At 25.3% G+C, this 19,777-nt stretch overlaps 1 protein-coding gene across 3 annotated transcripts in view; it reads left to right on the top strand.

Moving 5' to 3' along the window:
- Positions 1-19,777, top strand: part of LOC129965884 (uncharacterized) — a 20,339-nt gene extending 562 nt beyond the window's left edge. Inside the window, exons 1-6 of one of the 3 annotated variants that reach the window (XM_056080140.1) lie at positions 14,275-14,461; positions 15,162-15,323; positions 16,123-16,138; positions 16,603-16,716; positions 17,546-17,627; positions 19,462-19,777. In XM_056080140.1, coding sequence (XP_055936115.1) covers positions 15,174-15,323; positions 16,123-16,138; positions 16,603-16,716; positions 17,546-17,627; positions 19,462-19,561 — 462 coding nt within the window. In that variant the 5' untranslated portion in view covers positions 14,275-14,461; positions 15,162-15,173 and the 3' untranslated portion in view covers positions 19,562-19,777. Of the gene's footprint in view, positions 1-14,274; positions 14,462-15,161; positions 15,324-16,122; positions 16,139-16,602; positions 16,717-17,545; positions 17,628-19,461 lie in introns of those variants that run through there. The other 2 variants (XM_056080141.1, XM_056080142.1) reach the window with 2 other exon arrangements.

Raw genomic sequence — 19,777 nt, 5'->3', positions numbered from 1 at the left:
ACAGGCGCCTTCTATTTATAATTAATTAAATGGCAAGAAACTAATATGTTAACTCAGAATTAAATTCTATCTTCTATTGGTTTGTTAAATGAAATTTAAAGTTTTCACAAAGTAATGGAATGAACTTACAAGTTTCATTTAAATTCTTAATGGAAGCTAAAAGTGATTGTTTATTCGGAATACAAATTCGATGTAGTTTTAATTTTATTTCTTGCAATTTGGCTGTATTCATTGGAAAGTATTTTAGTTTTTTTTTTATACTATTAATTTTAATGCCCATATTTTGTTTGTTTGTTGTTGTACAAAGCTAAATGTTTTTTTAAAAATTAGCTAAAAATTTTTTTAAATGATGATTTTAAAAAATTATATATATATATTTTTACCTAATTAAGTAATAAATTAGTGTTATAGAAAATTTAAAACATTTTTTATAACTGCAGGCATGCTTTGATTTTGTTATTTGCTAGTATTTATAGTAGCAATAAAGCATTTATATTTTGTGGTCTAAAAATTGCAATAATAAAAATCTGTAATCTCTTTCTTGCAGTTTTGTCCATTCTTTTTTTTTTTTTTTAATGTTGATAATGTGCATGATGAACTCTTTAAAATTTGTTTTCAAATTGAATAATTCGTACTTGTAAAAATATGCATTGTAAAGATATATATAATTTTAGCTAAGTTTTTGATAAAATATGGCTTATTCTCTGTTAAGAAAGTATGATAACCAAAAATCCTTAAAGGAATCATCAAAATATTCAATATTTTCTATTTAATAAAAACTAATTTTTGTTTTGTTAAAATAAGATTGATATTGAATTAAAAATTATATGCATAAGCTGATTAATATTACATGATTTTAAAAAGTACTTTTTCAATACATATATTTCTTATTCTAATTTATTAATTTTTTTTCATAATGCTTAATACATTTATTTATGCATACAGCAATTTAATTCTTCTTTTAATGCTAAAAATCAGAATTTTGATTGAAAGTAGCCAAACTAAATTTGAAAAGGTAATAGAATCAATTATTTCTAATTATACGATTGGTGTAACAATATTTTTAAAAGAAAATTTGTATTAAAAATTCTAATATCGTGGATAAATTTGTTCTAAATGTTGAATTTTCTACTTTTATAATAATGAACAGAAGTTAAAACTTTTAAAGAAAATTTGGAATGTAATTTTTAATTTCAAAATATAAAAATTATTTTTTAATTTAATATAAAAATATTAGTGTATTCTAAATTAGTCAATAGAATTTTCAATTAAATTGTAAAATATCATTTGTTAATTTTTGTATAATATTTAAGTCATATTTTATTCAACACTTACATTTTCTCAAGAAATTTTTCTTTTTCTTAGTTTTTTTGAAGCTTAATTTCTTCTCATTTTGATTTTCAATAATAATTCATGAAATAAAAATGATTTGCTTCACAAGCATTCATTATTGTAATATACAAATGTATATTAGTTAACCAAACCATTAACAAAATAAACATTTACTGCACCTTAAAAAATGCTATACTAATATTGTTTTAACTGATTCAAATGAGTGGATAAATACCAAGTGATGAATAGTTCTGAGATATTGTGTAAAAAAAATTATAAAGGATGATGAAAATCCTTAAAACTTATATAGTTTATATACCTACTTTATCTTTTAGAATTAAGGTTTTGACTAAATTATTAAAAAACACAATTTCTATGAGGATATAGAAAAAAAAAATGTTTTAGGAAAATAAAATGGGAAAATAATTTTTTTTGTTTTAAAGTAATGAATAATTACAATGGAATAATGAATTTTAACACTTTTTATGTTAAATTGAAAAAATTATTTACAATTTAGAATCAATAATAAAAATAATCATAATCTCTGCATCAAATTATCTGCAAATTCATTTGTTCAATAGGAATTTAATAACTTGGAGAATATGACTTTTGTCACTTGGAGACTTTAAATCAACTTCCATTGTCCCCATTACAAAAACGTAAAGAAAGGCTAATTTCCAAAAATAATTTAGTATTGATTCAATTCACCTTCAGTAAAAATTTTAAACTACTGACACAAGTAGGTTAAAACTGTCTGAGTGGTTTAACTTACATATATCAATTGGATCAATAAAAGAAAATAGATGGCAATCAACTGAAGACAGATTTTATTCATTACAGAAAAAAGGATGAACAGAGAATGAATAATATCAGAAGGATCACAAAATATGTTCTGATCATTGTTTTGATGAAGGAGTTTGTATGAAACCAGTATTTTAAAAATCAAAGTAGTTTTGTACATTTTAAATGCAACTGAAAGAACTTCCTGGGCCATTGTTTCACAAAAGAAGAAAAAAGAAATCTTTTAGCATATGAAAGAGCAGTTGAACTTGGATATGTATCATATAATTGGGAACTTCTAAAGAGATAAAGAGAACTTGACAGGGAAAAAAAAAATAAACTTAATGAACAAAGAGAAAGCACAATCATTTACAATTGGAATATATGATATAATATATTCTCAAGATATTGTATCAAAGCTGATAATCTATGCAACTCCTCTCAAAATTCAAATTCTACCTCTAAATCATGATTCTTATTAATGCTTAAACCACAGCCTGAAAATTGGAAGGAAAAAAACTGTAAACAGTATCTTTCACTTTTGTTTCCAATATCATTTTAAATATAAAAAAAAATTCTTTTTTATTTAGTTAAAATTACTTTTTAAAAAATCGTCTACCTCATTATTATTCATTGTAACTAAAAAGAATTTAAATTAAGTATGTAAATGTATGATGTGTTATTCTTTGTTTTTTTATTAATTTTTTAAAAATTTTATGAAATAAAAAAAATTATATGCTTCTCTCTATTTCTCTCTTTTATCTTTACACTTTTTCTGCCTCTTTATAACATTAGCATATAAGATCATATAGTTTTTTTTTATATGAATACAATTAATTGAAAAATAGATATCCATTCTGGATATTTATCCTTAAAATTAGATACCTGAATGCCATCACTAATCAACTCACACTTAAATTTCTTTACAGCATTTTTTTAAAAGAAAATTTTACTTTTGAAGAAAAATAATTATTTTGCGAATAAAAGAAACCTTTGTTAATGTTTCAGAAGAAAATTTCATAATTTCCAAATGTATTTTTTGAAGTTTTAAATACTAAATCTGAATGATAAAATGGTATTTTAACAAAATTTCGAATATGGCTGTGTTAATTTACCTAAGCATTTTTATTGAACAAATAAAATATCTTGAAGGGTACGAGAAATTGTGGTGTTTCAAGATGTCATACTGAATTGTTTACCTCGTTTGTAGATTTTTCAGCTACTACTGCAAACATAATATTCCATTTTTTTTTTTCAAAGATTATTGTTATCAAATAATATTATTGCTGTCATACTTTTTTTTTTTTTGTAATCACTATATTGCATACAAACAAACGCGTAATTTTGAGTGATAGAAAACAAGTTTAAATTAATGACAAAAGAATAAATTCATCTTTACTTGATTAGTTAAATTTTGACAGTCTTGGGAATGAAATGAATTTTATTACAATAATAAAAATTATTGTAGAAATACATTCTAAAATATTTTTTTAGTTTATTTATATTAAAAAGACAATTGTATGATAATGAAATTGATATCAATAAAAGGATTTTGATATTAAGTTTGGAAAATGGTGTTAGTATCATTTTTGTACAATAATATATTTGGGAATTATAAGAGGAAAACATCAACATTTTGTTTAGTTAAAATTATAACTGGAAATTTTGATGCATTGCATCAAAGCACACGCTTTCCTCTTTTAAAGCATGTTTGAAAGATTTTCAGTTTCTGGAGTCGGCAGCCTGTCTTATAACTCATGTTAAAGTATAGATAAATATATGAACAACTATATATTTCTTCAGTAAGATTCAAATTACAATTGCATATCTGTATATTGACCTAATGTTATTCTTTGATTTGATATCCACCGGAATGCAGCATCTTGTAAAATTTTTATTCATCTACTATTCTATTTAAAAGTGAAGGGTTTTTTTTTATCAATTAATTTTAATAAACATTATTTTGATATTTTCCTCTTTTTTTCTTTAGCATTTTAATCATCAAAATAAAATTGCTTAAATGTAGTTTCTCAAAGAAAGCTTATTTGCAGAAAAGTATTTCTTAGATAGCGCAGTAACCGATGCTTTTATGAGCATAAAGAAAGAAAAATAGATACTCATGACAGTTCTGTAAATGATTTTTCCACTTCCATCTACTTATCTATCTCTGCTGCTTTTGAAAAGCTACCCCAATTTGCTTACGGCAACAAAACCGCCGGGTGGTGGTAAGCAGATGCGCTCTTATCTAGTATCATATGTGCTAAAGTTGTAGGATTAACGGAATTTAATTACCTTTTAGAGAAAACTTGGTAAACAGTTAGAAAAGCTGTAGGGAATGCATATTTCTCATTCTTATAATGTGAGTGATTGATGGATAATGATTCTTTTTTATGGGATAATCAACATTTTTCCCACGCGAAACTTGATAATTACACTTTAACTCATGCCTGGAGATTGGAAAATTCAGTGAACTCACGATCTAATTTCCTTCAAACAAATGCCTTCATTTTATAAAGGCAAATGAATAAATTTTTATTGAATTAAAAAAAAGACAAATTAAGGAATATTTAAACAGACAGTTATTTGTTTACACAAATGATATAACAAAGTATTTGACATTCGCATTGATCTGTGAATATCCATTTTGAACGGATGATTTTTAAGTAAAGTTGATTAAACTGAATCTATTTTTCCCTTGTAGCATATAAATATTACAAACACTTGATAAAGAATATTGGAATTATTATTACGATTTATTTCTTATTTAATACTTTTTTATCGATGTATTTTAGTCAGTTTTTGAGTTCGCTGTTTTGAGCTGCATTTTAATATAGTTAATGTTTTGATAGCAATAATGGACAAAACCATTTTTTATACAACCATGTCGAATGAGTTTTATTTCAATACATAGTATGTATAAATATATATATATATATAGAAAGAGAGAGATTAATTAAAATTATAGTTGTAAATTTTGATAAATTGCCTAAAAGTACCCATTTTTATCCTCTAAATCACGTTTGCTAAATGTTAAGCTTTGGGGCGGCAGTCTATCTTGTAACTCATGTTAACATATAGATAAACACATTAATAATTATATTATTCTTCAGTAAGACTGAAATTACGAACGGGTATCAGTATCTTACTCTAACGTTATTCTGTTGATTTAATATTCATTAAAAAGGGCCGAGAAGAGCTATTTGGAAGGCAGCATATAGCAAAATTTTTATTATTTTTATTAATCTGCTTAATGATGAAGATTTTTAACCAAAAAATTTTAATAACATGAGTTTTATATTTTCCCCTTTCTTATTTGGTATTGTATTCATCAAAGAAAGAAATCGCTTAAAAGTAGCTTCTCAAATAAAGGCAATCGTTTGCAAAAATAAATGCAAGTTAAAATATCGATTTTTATTTATTCTTTTATTATTATTTTTTTTTTTTTATTGGGCTCAATTTTTCATTCGGGTGATATGTCTAATTTTTCTGAAAAGGATGTTGCATTATTTACAGAAATTTTAACATGATTAAATTTATAGATTGGATGTTGTCTCTGCATTAAGTTAGAACATTTATAAGGCAAAAACATATTCGAGATTTCTGAAGGCTAGACCGTTCGACCGAAAGTTGGTTCGTAATTTGAATAATAAATGTTCACTTAAGTTTTTAAAATTGCAAATAGGTTTTTTTTTTCTTTAAAAATTTATTGACGTTTTAACCCTTTGTCTCAATAACTTCGGAGCGTATTGTTGCATAGAAGTCATTCTTATGCCATTTTAAAATTCAAAATATTAATTATTCAGTGATATCAATTTTATTTCTGTGTAATTTCTTTTCATATTTTAATTAAATATTTGAAAATATTTTTAAGAATATTTTATAATAATACTTTCTAGTACCTTTGTTACAGGGTTGGTCTTAGAAAACGCGAGGCCCAATCTGAAACTATTTTCTATAATACTTATTTCTAGACAATTTTTACCAGTTATATAAAATAACTTATGTAAAAAAAAAACACTTTTTAAAAGATATTCTAATTAGTGAATTAAAAGTAGATTTTAAAAAATTTTAATTGATTTTTTTAAAATTTTTAAATTATTGTTACTATTTCCCTTTGGCAACTAGCTGGTTTGCCTAGCATTAACATTTGCTTTTCAATTAAGTATTTTATGTAACTTGCTCTCTTAATAGATTCTCAAGCAAAATGTTTTTAAGCTTCAAATTTTTATAAACATATCACCGATACTATTATAGAAGCCTTTCCTTATTCTGATCGTTCTTCGATGCCTTTCTCTAATTTTCTATGAGCTCCCGTAAAATGTAAACTTGAAATTGAAGCCGGAATTGATAAAACTTCAATAAATACATTTTTTTAAAACCAAACACGTCTTTAAAAAATATATGAGTTCAGAATTAATATCTAATTTGTATTACAGAATATTTACATATTTTATGAATTAAATAAAAACATAATTCAATAATATTTTCTTTGGCCTCTTCATAACATTTTATTTTTAATTTTGCTTTCTAAAAGATTTAAATGACGTAATATTTTATTTTATTTCAATTAAAAAAGTACTTCTGTAAACGATTATGAAGTCTAAATTTTATACGATCCTTCAGACCTACGAATCCTATTCAGTAAAATAATCTTGACCATCTAACGTTTCCATCTTTGCGGCAAATCTGACCGAGTTATAAAGCCTTGAATATCCTTATTTTAGGACAATCAAAAATGTAATTATTTTAGATTGATCAATCTTGGGGAAACTCGGGGCACTGATTTTGTATCTTCGAGGCAGTCAATGGAGTTCCGCGTTTTTATAAAACAGTGACATTCAAATTGTCATAATTCACTCAGTTTTGGTCACAAAAGGGCGAACTTTTTTTATATATAATATAACAAAATATATATAGAAAAATTATTAAAAGCATGCCTCATATTTAAGTCAACTCAACATGGGAAAATAAACCAAACCTTCATATCTTGGTCATATCAGTGGGAAAAGGCTAAGATGAGGTATTAGGAGCAACAATGTAAATAGTTTCAGTTTCTCTTCAGTAATAAAATACAATGTTGTAAAATAAACTTAAAAACTTTTAAAAAATAAAAAAAAATTATTTAGCAAAAAATTTTTCATCTTAATGATGAAGATAATGTTTTGAATTTTAAGATGCTGTACAAATTGTTTTTCTGCTATAATATTTTCAGAAATTATTGCAAAAACACCAAAATTTCACAAATTTTAATTAACTGAAAATTCAAAAAATCCCACCGAAATTTCAAATTTCCGCACTGAATATATGTGCAAAATTTGGTTGTTATAGATTAAACGATTTTCCCTGTACAGTACCAATACAAACACACACAATTTTATCTTTATAATTAGTGCAGATTATATGTATTATGCAATTTAAAAATAAATTGTTTCTTTCCTCATATTCAGTACCGGATGACACTACTCATGTGAAATTAAAAATTAAGTAAATTGACAAGTTAATTTCTAGCAAAATTATGTATAGTCATAGAGAATACAAAAGTGTAATGCAATTTTGAACTCTGTCACTTGAGAGAGTGAATAAAAATTCCATTACAAAACTTCATCTTTACAAACATGAAATGCATTATCTACTAATAATAAAGCGTATTATTAGTAGAGCGATCTCTACTAATAATAAAGATGAATATGTGTTTGCGTGTCTGTATATCTGGGTGTTGACGCTCTATTAATCAAACCGTAAGACATATAGCTACCAAACGTAGTACGCACTTACTATGTTGGACGGATAAAATGTGCACTTCGGAGCAATTTTTTAAAATTTCATTTAGAATTTTAATTAATTTAAAATTAAGCAAGTTCTTGATGTTTTTTCCCCTCGATAACTTTCGAAAATATTACAGTATAAATGTTATTTTTATATATTCAGAAATTTTTTTTTCAATGATTGTAATTTTTTGCAGTATAAATATTTTTTTCATATTTAATCAATTTTCTAAAAATATTTTAGGCACATTTTCCAGCAAAAATCTTAAGAATTCTGAGCAAATATTAAGCGTATCAAGAATAATAAGAATTCTTGATGAACACCAAAATTATTATTAAATTTGCAAAAAAATGTTCAGTTTTCGTTTTACTGTGCGAATTATTATTCTGTCCTTTAAAAAAATTATGACTGGCAAAGCTGACCCCAGGAAAGTAAGCAATATAATTATCTAATTCTGCAAAAAAAAAAAAAAAAAAAAAATCTGAAAAATTCATATTTAAAATATTTTTAATATGAAGAAAAATGCCAATTTTTGTTTTGCTCTAGGTTAGAAATTAGATTGTATTGTCAAAAGACTAAAAATATCAAAGTGCATCCACGATGGTTAGTGGCGTTGGCAAAAAATAAGGAAAATGCATTAATAAACCAAACATACTCGTAAATTTATATATACTTTAAAACATATGCTTTAATTTTTAATTCATAAATGCACATAAGCTAGCCAACAAATGGACAAAAATTTGTATACTATTTGTAATAAGTAAATAGGTCACTATACTATTTATTTCAGTGACTTAACAAAGATTTATGAAAATTCTTTATTTGGTACAAAAAGAAAATTGAAATGCAAGAACATTGTCAAAAATAAATAATTTTTAGGACTTACATAAAAAATAATTGAAAATTTATAGATCATTATTGTCATTTATTATTAGGGAGCAATTTTTCTTGTTTTTATTTCCTTTTGCGAACTTTTTATATAAATCTGAAATCCAGCTGATTTCAGATCCAATCGATATAACTGCCCAACAATTTAAGCGTCCTTGCTGAATTAATGATCGTAAGTTTGTTTTATAATTAATGATTTAATGATCGTAAGTATGTTTTATAATTAATGATTTAATGATCGTAAGTATGTTTTATAATTAATGATTTAATGATCGTAATTAATTTCAAGTTGGAAAACTTTATTTCTACAAATGCTAAAGAAACTGAAACTGTCAAGAGAATCCGTAGATGAATAAATAAATTTGAAATGCGTCTTATCTGTTATCACAAGCCAGAAATTCAAAATTTTCATGGTTTTATTTTTATTTTTAATTTTATTTTATTTCCAAAGGCATTCTTCAATTTCCTCACAAAGCATTCAACTATCATATTTTCATTCAAAAAAGAAATCGGAATGGGATTTTTTCCCCCTTCTGCAAATTATTTCACGAAAAAAACTATATTATTCCAAATGTTCCCATTAATGACATATGGATAAATGCGTCTTGTTAAAATGGTGATTAATAAATAAAAATGTTGATAGAATATCGATATCTACCATAATGGAAAAAAAAATTTATTTTTGTGAGCTCGCAAAAGTTAAAATAAAATTCTTAAAAATAACCCTTCAGGATTACAGGAGAATTCGAATTAAGAACAAATATCTTGTTTTTGAATAAATTCAGTGCAGAATAATAATTTCATAAATTCACATTTCCTCATTAAAAGGCTTTTATTTAAAAAATCCTTTATTCAAATTCTATAGAAAACACCACTTTTATAATGAACCAGAATCTAATGCATAAAATTCTAATTATTTTTTAAAGAAAAAATGCCTTGAAATTTTTATTTTCTGCTCATGAAAAGTTTCGCCACAGATCCATTAGTAAATAGCATGTTAAGTGGTCTAGAAGTTAATAATTTCCGTTGCTGAAGAGTTTTAACTTTCCGAATTCTTCTAAATTGTAAATTCTAAAAAAAGATAGAAACAATGATAGACAAAAAACTGATAACAATGATGGAAACAGAAAAAAAAAAAGAAAAGAAAAAGCTGATACAAATATAGTAGTAACATTGAAAACGGCTTTGAGCTTTTTTTTTCAAAAGTGAAATATATTGTTGCAAAATACGTTTAAAATATATTTCAAAAAATTTATTAAATATTGTAAGAAAAATTGTATGATAAACAAATTTGGTCTCATTAAAAGGATATATATTTTAAAATATATATAAATATATATTTTAATTTTATAATGCTATAAAAACTATTTTTCTACTGTAAACTTTTAAAAAGTTATCCCGAATAAAGACCAATATTTCGCTTAATTTTTAATTAATTAAAAAATTTTTAATCACTCTGAAAAGCACATTTTTACCCACCAAACTAAATATTTGCCAAATTTGATTGATACATGTCAAAAAGGCTGGTTTGTAAAGTCAGCACATGTACAAACAGACAGAAGCTTTTTCCTTATGTTTAAATATCAAAATTTAGTTAAAATACCAATACATTTTCTCATTAAACATTCTTGCCAGCTGGCTTATGCGTTTTTAGTAAAGACTAATCACTCCCTAGCCCCTTTTTTCAATGAGCTAAGAATGATTTATTGGACGTTTAACTCATACGGAAATGTCTGGTCCCAATACCCTTCTCGTGCCCCTCCCCTTTTTTCCCCTACTAAATAGACAAAGTAGCTGTAAATTTTATGTTACGGACATACAATACCCTTCGTAAAAAGACTACTAGGATTCTTTTATGTTTGTTAAGGTCCATGGCAAGGCGGAAGAAGAAAAATTAACCCTGTATGCAGGAAATATGAGAGAGACCTTATGAACGTCGCCCAATTGGAAGCAATTGACTAAAGACCGATCCTGCTTAATTCTTGGTCTTATACTCAAGAATGTATTTGATAATCCCGATATTAAACACCATTTTTATTTACTTTATTGCTGTTGTAATTAAGGAAAAAGAACAATATAAAGATAGAATAAATGAAACCTAAAATATTATTATACTACGATATTTCAAATTAAAGGTTCGAATCACCTTAATATTTATTTTTTGTATAATTTCTGTGATAAATTTGAAAAGAGAATATAAGTAGTCTATAGAAAATATAAGGATCTTTTTGATCTACCGTCAAAGAGATTTTTTTCCTTAATCTGTTCTCTCCTAGCAGATAACAAATGGTCAAGATCAATTACATGATGTTATTGATACCGGATAAGATTAATGTATTAATCATTGGAAGGAGTAATAGGATTTAATTGAACAAAATTAAAACACAGTGCCTGAAAATTTGCAATTGTAGGATGTCCCCTTTCCGAACACTAAGAGAACTGCTCCACTTCGGACTCCTTCATGGTTTTTTTCTATCATTTTTCCTGATAGGTTTTCCAATATCCTTCTATTGATAGCGTTTGAAAAAGTCATAACAATAGTTTTTGATGCAAATTTAATTGAATTTTTTATTTCTTAAGATTTGAAGTCTGATTGGAAGAATTTACTTGATAAAATCAAATATCATACATCCCATTATGGGTTTGAAGGGGTTTATACATTCCAGCTTATTTTCATCAAATAATTTACAAACAAGTTCATTACATTTTCAGAGAATAAATGTAGATTATTCAAAGAATAGTAGTTGATTAGAAAAGATATATAGAAATTTATAGAACAATTAAAGGTCCATGCTACACATTCAACATTAATATAACAATATAAGCGCATACCCGGCAGCTGAACATAAATGCTAAATAGAGAATCAGTCAATAAATATTAATTTTGGATTTTAAGAGGAGTCGGTACATAAATAAGCAGGTATTCCATGTATGACATGGCTAGAGCCGAAGAAGAAACATGAGCTCTAATGTTAGCTAACTATTTAATAAATAAACACCGCGTCCCCCAATGATATAAGTAGACGGTTTTGTTTCACATTGAAAACACATTTACATTATAAGGATGATTATTGTTAGATGTATACTTTGGAAACGAAATCGAAATAATTAGGGATGTACCAGCTGCTTTCGGTGACCAGCTGGTCTGTCCATCATTCATTTAGTATTACTTTAATTATGTCAATTAAAGTATTTGCAATAAATTTAATTTTTGTTAAATTAATGCATAAATTGCAAAAAAATAACAAGTTACATATAATTGTAAATTATTATAAAAAATACTGTTTATGAGAATTTTTTTTGAGAATTATTTTTTAATGCTTAATTTCAGTTTAATTCTTCTTTAATTCTTAGTTTTTTATGTGAATTACTGTTTAAGCAAACTATAATATATAAATAATTAACATAACCTTCGAAAAGAATTATCTTGCAGTTGATAGAGGACTTATTTAATGATTGGGCTATTAAAACTAATAGAAAGTTAATTTTTAAAATTGCTTTTTTTAAATTATAGAAAAAACCCTTAAAAAGCTGGACAAATAAAAAAAATCAACTGTATTTTATTAGGAAAAAAGAAAAAAAAAAAAAGAGAAAAAGATGATAATCCAGTTATACCTAATTTTTAATTTTATGTTAACCTAAAATAAATGAAATAAAATAAATAAAAAATAAATAATAGAAATGAAAATAATAAAGTAGATTTGAATCTTCATCCAAAATATTATAGAAAGCCAAGATTGTAGATTTTAATTGTTTAGTTTTATATTATCTTTAAAAAATTAAAATGACAATAAAATGCGCATAAAATTGCATTGAATATCACTGCAATGTGCTCATATAGAAGTATAGTTTACTAAACCAATGAAAAATATTTTTGAAAAATATGTTTAAAAGTATTTTGAAAAATACTAAGATCAAAGAAGAAAAATATTGAATGGAATTAAAAAAAAAAAAAAAAAAAAAGATAACTGAAAAATTAATTTTTTTAAAATTTAAAATGTTTTTGGTCAGTGATATATTTCGAAGTTATAAAGAAAATGCTGGAATTTTGTTAATTTTTTATTAAAATTTTAATTTAATTCTTGAAACAAGATTTCTTAATATTGCTATCTAAGAAATAGCTAATTGCCAGCCAAATTTGGAAGCTCTAAGTCCAACAACCTGCCTCGAAAGATGCAATTTATTGATAGCATGCCAGCCTATAAATTTTATTATATTAAAAGTATGAATAATTTTATCTCATATTTTTTAACAAAGAAAAATCGTTCAGCTTTGATTGAAAAATGAAAATGATTTGTCTTTCATTTACAATATTGCTGAAAATCAAAATTTAAAAATTTGTTAAAATAAAGAATATTATAAGATTTTATAATTAAAAAGATATATGTCTAAATATACTTTTATTTTAAAGATGAATTAAAATCTCTTTTTAATTTGGAAACATTTTCGAAAGTTATTGCAGAAAAACTTCAAACTTTTTCGCTGTTTTTAAATAATAAAAATTAAAAAATTGCTCTACCAAACATTACACTTTCCTACCCTCCTTTCCTACATATTTATTCTTCTCTGCATACACACGCGCACTTTCTCCTTTATTAGAAAAAAAATTTGCATTTAGTAAAAAATTTATATATATATTATATGGAGAGTCTTTGCAGCCAAATGTTATTTCGAATCGCAATAACATAAAAGAATTTATTTATTCAAATTTCGCATGAAAATATTTCTATTATTATCGACTGTTGGAGACGTTTTCTTTCAAATGAAAAATAGTTATACAATAATAAAATAAATGAATACATTTATATTTTCAATAAGTAATTTAATAAATAATAATTTTTAACAAATGACCTAAAAAATTCTTAATAAATAAATACATTTTAATAATAATAAAGAATTTATTTACATCAAAATCAATTTAAAATAAAAAATTATCAGATGAATTTCTGAAAGAGTGTAAAAAAAACGAGTAAAGTTTCAGAAAGAGTAAAAGAAACGAATCAGTTTGACGATTCCAAGTGTTGGCGGAATAAAATAAAAAACAAAATCGCGTAATAGGAAATGAAAAAGATTGGCATAATTCGCCACAAATGTGCTTATTCGCCAAATCTTATAACCCCTATTATAGCTAATCCTGCAATTGGAATAGTTCTTGTTAGCGCCTATAGATGGCTGTAGACTGCTGGCGCCGTCTACAGGCACTAATTGGAACCTAGCTTGATCCTCCAATACGTCCTCCGGTTAACTCTACCCCAATGTTTTGGTGTGTTTTGATTTATTTGGAAGTAAAGTTTGGTGAGTTTAGTAGTAAGACTCCTACTCAATCTTCAAAGTTTTGAGTAAATATTCCATAGACAATTATTAATTTATTTATGGTATATTTAAAATATGCATAAAATAAAGAATGCATGACTCACACAAAATATTTATTGTACTTTCCAAGCTAAAAGAAATTTATAATTTTGATTATCGATTACTATTTTAATATCCCTATCGTCTTCGATTTAATGTTTTCATTTCGATTGCTCTGGTCTGCTCGCGAATTTTCCATGGAGTGTTTTGGTTATCGTAAAATTCTAGAATAAGGTTATTTGCTATTACAGTGTAAGGTTGTTAACTTCTTCATTAGCACTTATGTTCTCGAGAGTTATTTATAAACAGTGTAATACTTTTGAGTATCTACTATTTTAATCAGGTACTCTGTATTTTTCATGTGGTTTTATTGTATAATATTTTAGCTTATTTTTCTGGATCAAGTGCTTTAATTTTTATTCGAATAGTGTTCCCTTGAATTTTTTACAATACATTAATAGAATTTAGTCTAATTTTTTTTTTTCTAGACAGAATCTTTATTTGTTTGTAAATTCCATGTATTCATCGAATAATTGGTCTTCACTATGCGTAAGATTTTTGTAAAAAAATCAGTTTAAAATTTGTGAAGTAATTTGATTAGTCGCATCAAAGTATAACTTATTAAAAGTGCGGATAATTACTTTTTCGAAATTTTATATGAATCTCTTGATGGTAAAATGATTGATTTTAATTAGTATATATATTTTTTGAAATTGTTTGTATATCAGAAAATCATAATTAATAATTTTATACTATTTTGAAAAATAGCAGTTATCGTTCATTAGAAAATTTATGTAGAAATTAGTATTATAGTATACCTGCATCTACTGTCTCATTTATAGAAAAGATATTAAATAAAAATGATTTCTCTTATTAATTAAAAATTCTATGAATCCTAAAAGTGTATCAGTATCATGTAGTTGATACATAAGTACTTGCTACTATTATATGCAAGTTATTTCTAGAATGCATATTACTGTGAAATTTAATTAATGAAAGCTAACTCATTCTGATAATGTTATTATTTTTTATTTTTGCTATAGATTATCTAAGTCATGGATATAAAGAGGCCACATACCACTTTTATGCCTACATTTCTTCCTAATTACAGTATTCTTACTGAAGATGTGAAGCATATTGCATATTGGAAAGCTCTTCTGCGGTCATATACAGTAGATCGGGAACGTGCTCTGCTGTCTTTCCAAGTATAATCATTGTGTTAATATAAATCATTAAAAATAATTGAATGCCTTTTTTACTTTAAAGTTTTATAGATTTATTAACTTCTTCTAACTCAAACTATTATTTGCTAGCAAAAGAAAAAAATATATTTATTTCTGATTAATTCATTGTATCGATATTATTCATTCATTACTCATTTGTGTATGTTACAAGATGAAACCATCTATTGTTCCAATTAAATATAGAAGTGTACATGAAAGTAGATTCTTCGATGCCTGATGACATGGATTTGAAGATATAACCTACTTTTCCATAAAAAAGGAAATGTGTCTGGAAGATCATTATTATTAGTATTAAATATGAAATATGCAAATTTTCTGAATTATTCTTTTTAATAGTCATTATCTTATATCTTGGTCTTTGTAAGTGCTTAATTATGAAGTTAAATGGTATTTCTGTGGTACATTTCCATAGCTTATTCAAAGATATAGCAATCTGCAGAAAATAAATATGAGCCTTTCCCCTCCCTCAATTTTTTTAGTTATACATTATTGTATTTCATACATTTGTGTGCTTTATAGTGATTGTGGAGTTACAGAAAAGTAATCATTCTCTCCAATATAATGGTGTAAAATCTAACTTATGGTCGATAAGTTACTGTTCAGTTTTTGTGTTTAATACAAAATGTTTTGTTCATTTACATATTTGCTTCACTTTGTTTTCATAATAACCCAATCTATTTTTATATGTTGGTCTAAAATCTATGAAGTGTGCATTTAAAAATTGAAATACACTATAATAATACTTTTTTCTCTTTTTCAGAGACGTCTGAAGGAAAGTAAGTACAAATATTTTTTTTTAATGTTTGTTTATAATCTTTATTATATTCTTAATTTTATAATATATATTTGTTCAAAGGAGTAAAATGAAGCCATTATCTTTTATAATAACATACTATTTATACCATCCATCTATTATATATGATCTCTTATAATTTTTGGCACTAAATATAAACTTAAAAGGGTCGATGAATCATGATAATGCATTATTGGAGCTCAAAGATAGAATAAGAAATATATAATTGGAATACTACAGTAATATCCTTTAGAAAGCTTTTATTCCTGATAAGGTCCCCCCCCCCCTTTATCCCCCTTCTAAGCTCACTATCTTCATCTCTTAAATAAGATATAATTTAAAATAATTTTCTGGATAAATTGACACTTTGATTAGTTGAGCTTTAGTAGTATATAATTATTTTAGAATTTTTTGCTGATCATAACTAATCAATAAATTAATTTGTAGGTCAGAAAAAAATTGAAATATGTACTCAGGAGTCTAATGACATAGAATTGCAGCTAAATACAGTTGAAATGAAAATTGCTGAAGCTTTTCAGCTAACACAAGAAGCTGAAGCAGGTATTAGAACTGTGATTCAAATGTTTGGATTTTTATTATCATATCTTTTAAATCTTGCATGCATTTCTCTAAAGCAGTTTTAAATAATATGTAGGTTTTTCATTAAATGAAATTGGTTAAAATTTGTGTAACTGAAAATCTTGCTAATTTACAGTAACATGAGATTTGAATTTTTTAATACTAGATACATTGATTAGTTAAAATGGTTAGAGAGATTAGACTCAATGTTGAATTCATTCCTTTTGAACATGAATCAGGAAAAAAAAAAAAATTGTTGAATTTCTGAACAATTAAAAGTAGTAGGGAAATAATTATATTCTATTATGTTGCTGGATAAAGTTAAGATTTTTGCTAATTTTTCATTCTTATACAAAGTTTTCAGTTGTATACAAAAGAATCAATTTAATTATTAACAGATAATTATTCTAGTTGGGTAGTTTCCTTAACAGTTCAGGTGTTGTTAGATACCTGTAAATAATAATATCTTTGGAATTAACAAGAAATTTAGTTTTCAGAAATTGTGGCAAGCTAAAACATTTATTTAAAAAATGTATATAATAATTGAATTGCATAAATTTACCTTAGCTATTTGTTTTAGATGAATTTTTGCCTAAATTTAGAATATATCTTGATCTTTATTTCGGGAGTTGTTTTCTAAGAATATTGCAAATATTTTTTTTTATATAGCATTTATTTATACTAATATAACTTTATATATACTAATCGGACAAAATTGTAGAGTTAGGTGTAGTTTAGTAATTATGGGATAATATTTCATTTATTATGTGTAAAATTGAAATAATGCCTCTATCTCTTCTCTTGAATACAGAAGCTTTACAAACAGTTAAAGAGAATGGAACCATTAAAAGAAAAATTATAGATCTGAAAAAAGATCTAGATGAACAAGGAAGGTAAGTTATTTTCAACAATGCCTCACTGAGCTGATTAACTCTTTTGTGGACAGGATACTTGGTGCCTTGGGATTTTACTGTTTCTGATGGTATAGCAATATTTTCTTTAATTTTGATACTATTGGTAACAGTAAAATTTTGATGTGGCATACATCCTGATATCATTCACAAAAGTTTAAACAGCTCTGCCATTTGGCAGTACAGATTGGCAGTGATTTGCATACCAAGGCATGATTCATAACTCCACACAAAAGAAGTTAACTTAAAAAGATGCTTCGAATTAATCAAGCATGATTGCGGGAAGCTTGACTGTTCTAATTTTCTCAATTTTATTTTGAAAATAATCAACTATCACTTGATAGAGCTTTTTTATGTGCTTACAGCAATTGTATTAGATTCCTGCATCCATGAATTTCATTAATTTGCTTTTAACCACTTAACTGCGAAGGTAATTGTATGAGATTTGTTTTCTAGCACAGTCGCTCATAGTGATTGATGTGTAGTGTTTCGGACAAAAAGCAGAAGTACAATTTGCTTTCTACATTTGTTCCCTTTTATAAAAAAAATATGGGGGGGGAGTACAAAATTTAAATTTCTGAGTAACAAATTAATTGTACATCTGACATAATACCATATTTTGACATTTCTAATACTGAAGAGGACAATAAATACTTATCTAATAAACCATTAAACATTCATTAAAAAAAAAAAAAACTGAAAATGCTATTATTATGCAAGATAAATGAAAAAAGAATAAAAAAAAACTGACTTATTGAAACAGAAATGCAAATTATAATTTCAGCTATAAATTTCACCATTGCAGGCACATTTCTGTTCATATTTCTCTTCTGAAATTGGCAAACCTTTGCAAAACTCTGCAATATCACTTTATTGCATTCGAAAACCTGGTAGAAGTTTTATGGTTAATAACACATTGTAAATGTATATATATGCCTGGCAGTTAAGGAGTTAATTTTAAATAAATGAGATTTGGATAATGTCCTTATAAAAAATGTCATTCAAGTAGAAAAGAAGGCATATAGAACAATTTATTATTGGATAGTGGAAAGACTAAAGTTTGGTATCCCCATCTGTAAAATATTTTATTTATGACAAACTAAAAAGAAAATAATTATTTTGATTACAAATTATTCTTTTCGTTGACAACTTTTATTCAAAACTGTCTTTATAGACATGAAATGTCTGGTGATCAAGTTAAAAAATATTAATTATATTTTGTATTGGTAAGTAAATATTGCCAAAACTGCTAGCTACTATGGCTTTTTTTAATATTAAATAGTGTTTCTTTATTAATTCATAAATGAAATATTTATGCAATATTGTAAATTAGCACAAACAGTAACAAATTAATTTGTTAACACAATTATAATTTTTAGCTAATAATATTTAAATTATATTTGAAGGCATTTGTTATGTTATTTCTAGATTTTTTTCTAAAAATAATTTATGAATTAGTTTGTTTTTGAAAATACTTTTTCTATTTAGCTTTCTGTATAAATTTTATTTGCATATTATTCTTTAAAACTTATGGTAATATTTAGTTAAATGTATATTTATTATTTCTATGATAATTACTATATAAATACATTATAAAGATTTCATGTATGATGCTTTAAGAAGTTAATTTTATTTAATGTTTTAAAATATCATTTAATCTTTGCAATATAGATGTAATGCAATTATAATTGATAATAGGGACAAATCTATCAAATATGCTTCTAATCCAGATTTTATAGCTTATATATTGTCAAAATAAATTACTTTAGAATTTCACTTTAGGCTGATTGTTAAGGTACTCTTTTTATTATAATAGAATAATCAAAAGGGCCAATGATGCCATGCAAGCCATATCAAAAAGCTGTGTAAGAAGAAATAAGAAACGAAAAGTAGTACCTGACGATGGACCTACATAACCCTAATCAAACTTAGCGCACAATGGATTCTTGTAAATGGCAACTTTGCTGTGATATAAGAAAATCATGTGTTCAGGACCTATCTCTGTAGAAAAAGAAATCTGTTACATTTATTGTTTTACAAAGTCACATTAAAGCTGGGGATTTTATGTGTCATTAAGAAAACTGTGAATTAGTTTCATCTTCAGTGTAAAAATAAAAATTTGTTTTGTGAAA

The sequence above is a fragment of the Argiope bruennichi genome, chromosome 4 (genome assembly GCF_947563725.1).
Source record: "Argiope bruennichi chromosome 4, qqArgBrue1.1, whole genome shotgun sequence".
Taxonomy (NCBI): Eukaryota; Metazoa; Arthropoda; class Arachnida; order Araneae; family Araneidae; genus Argiope; species Argiope bruennichi.
This window is presented reverse-complemented; position numbering and strand designations above follow the sequence as displayed.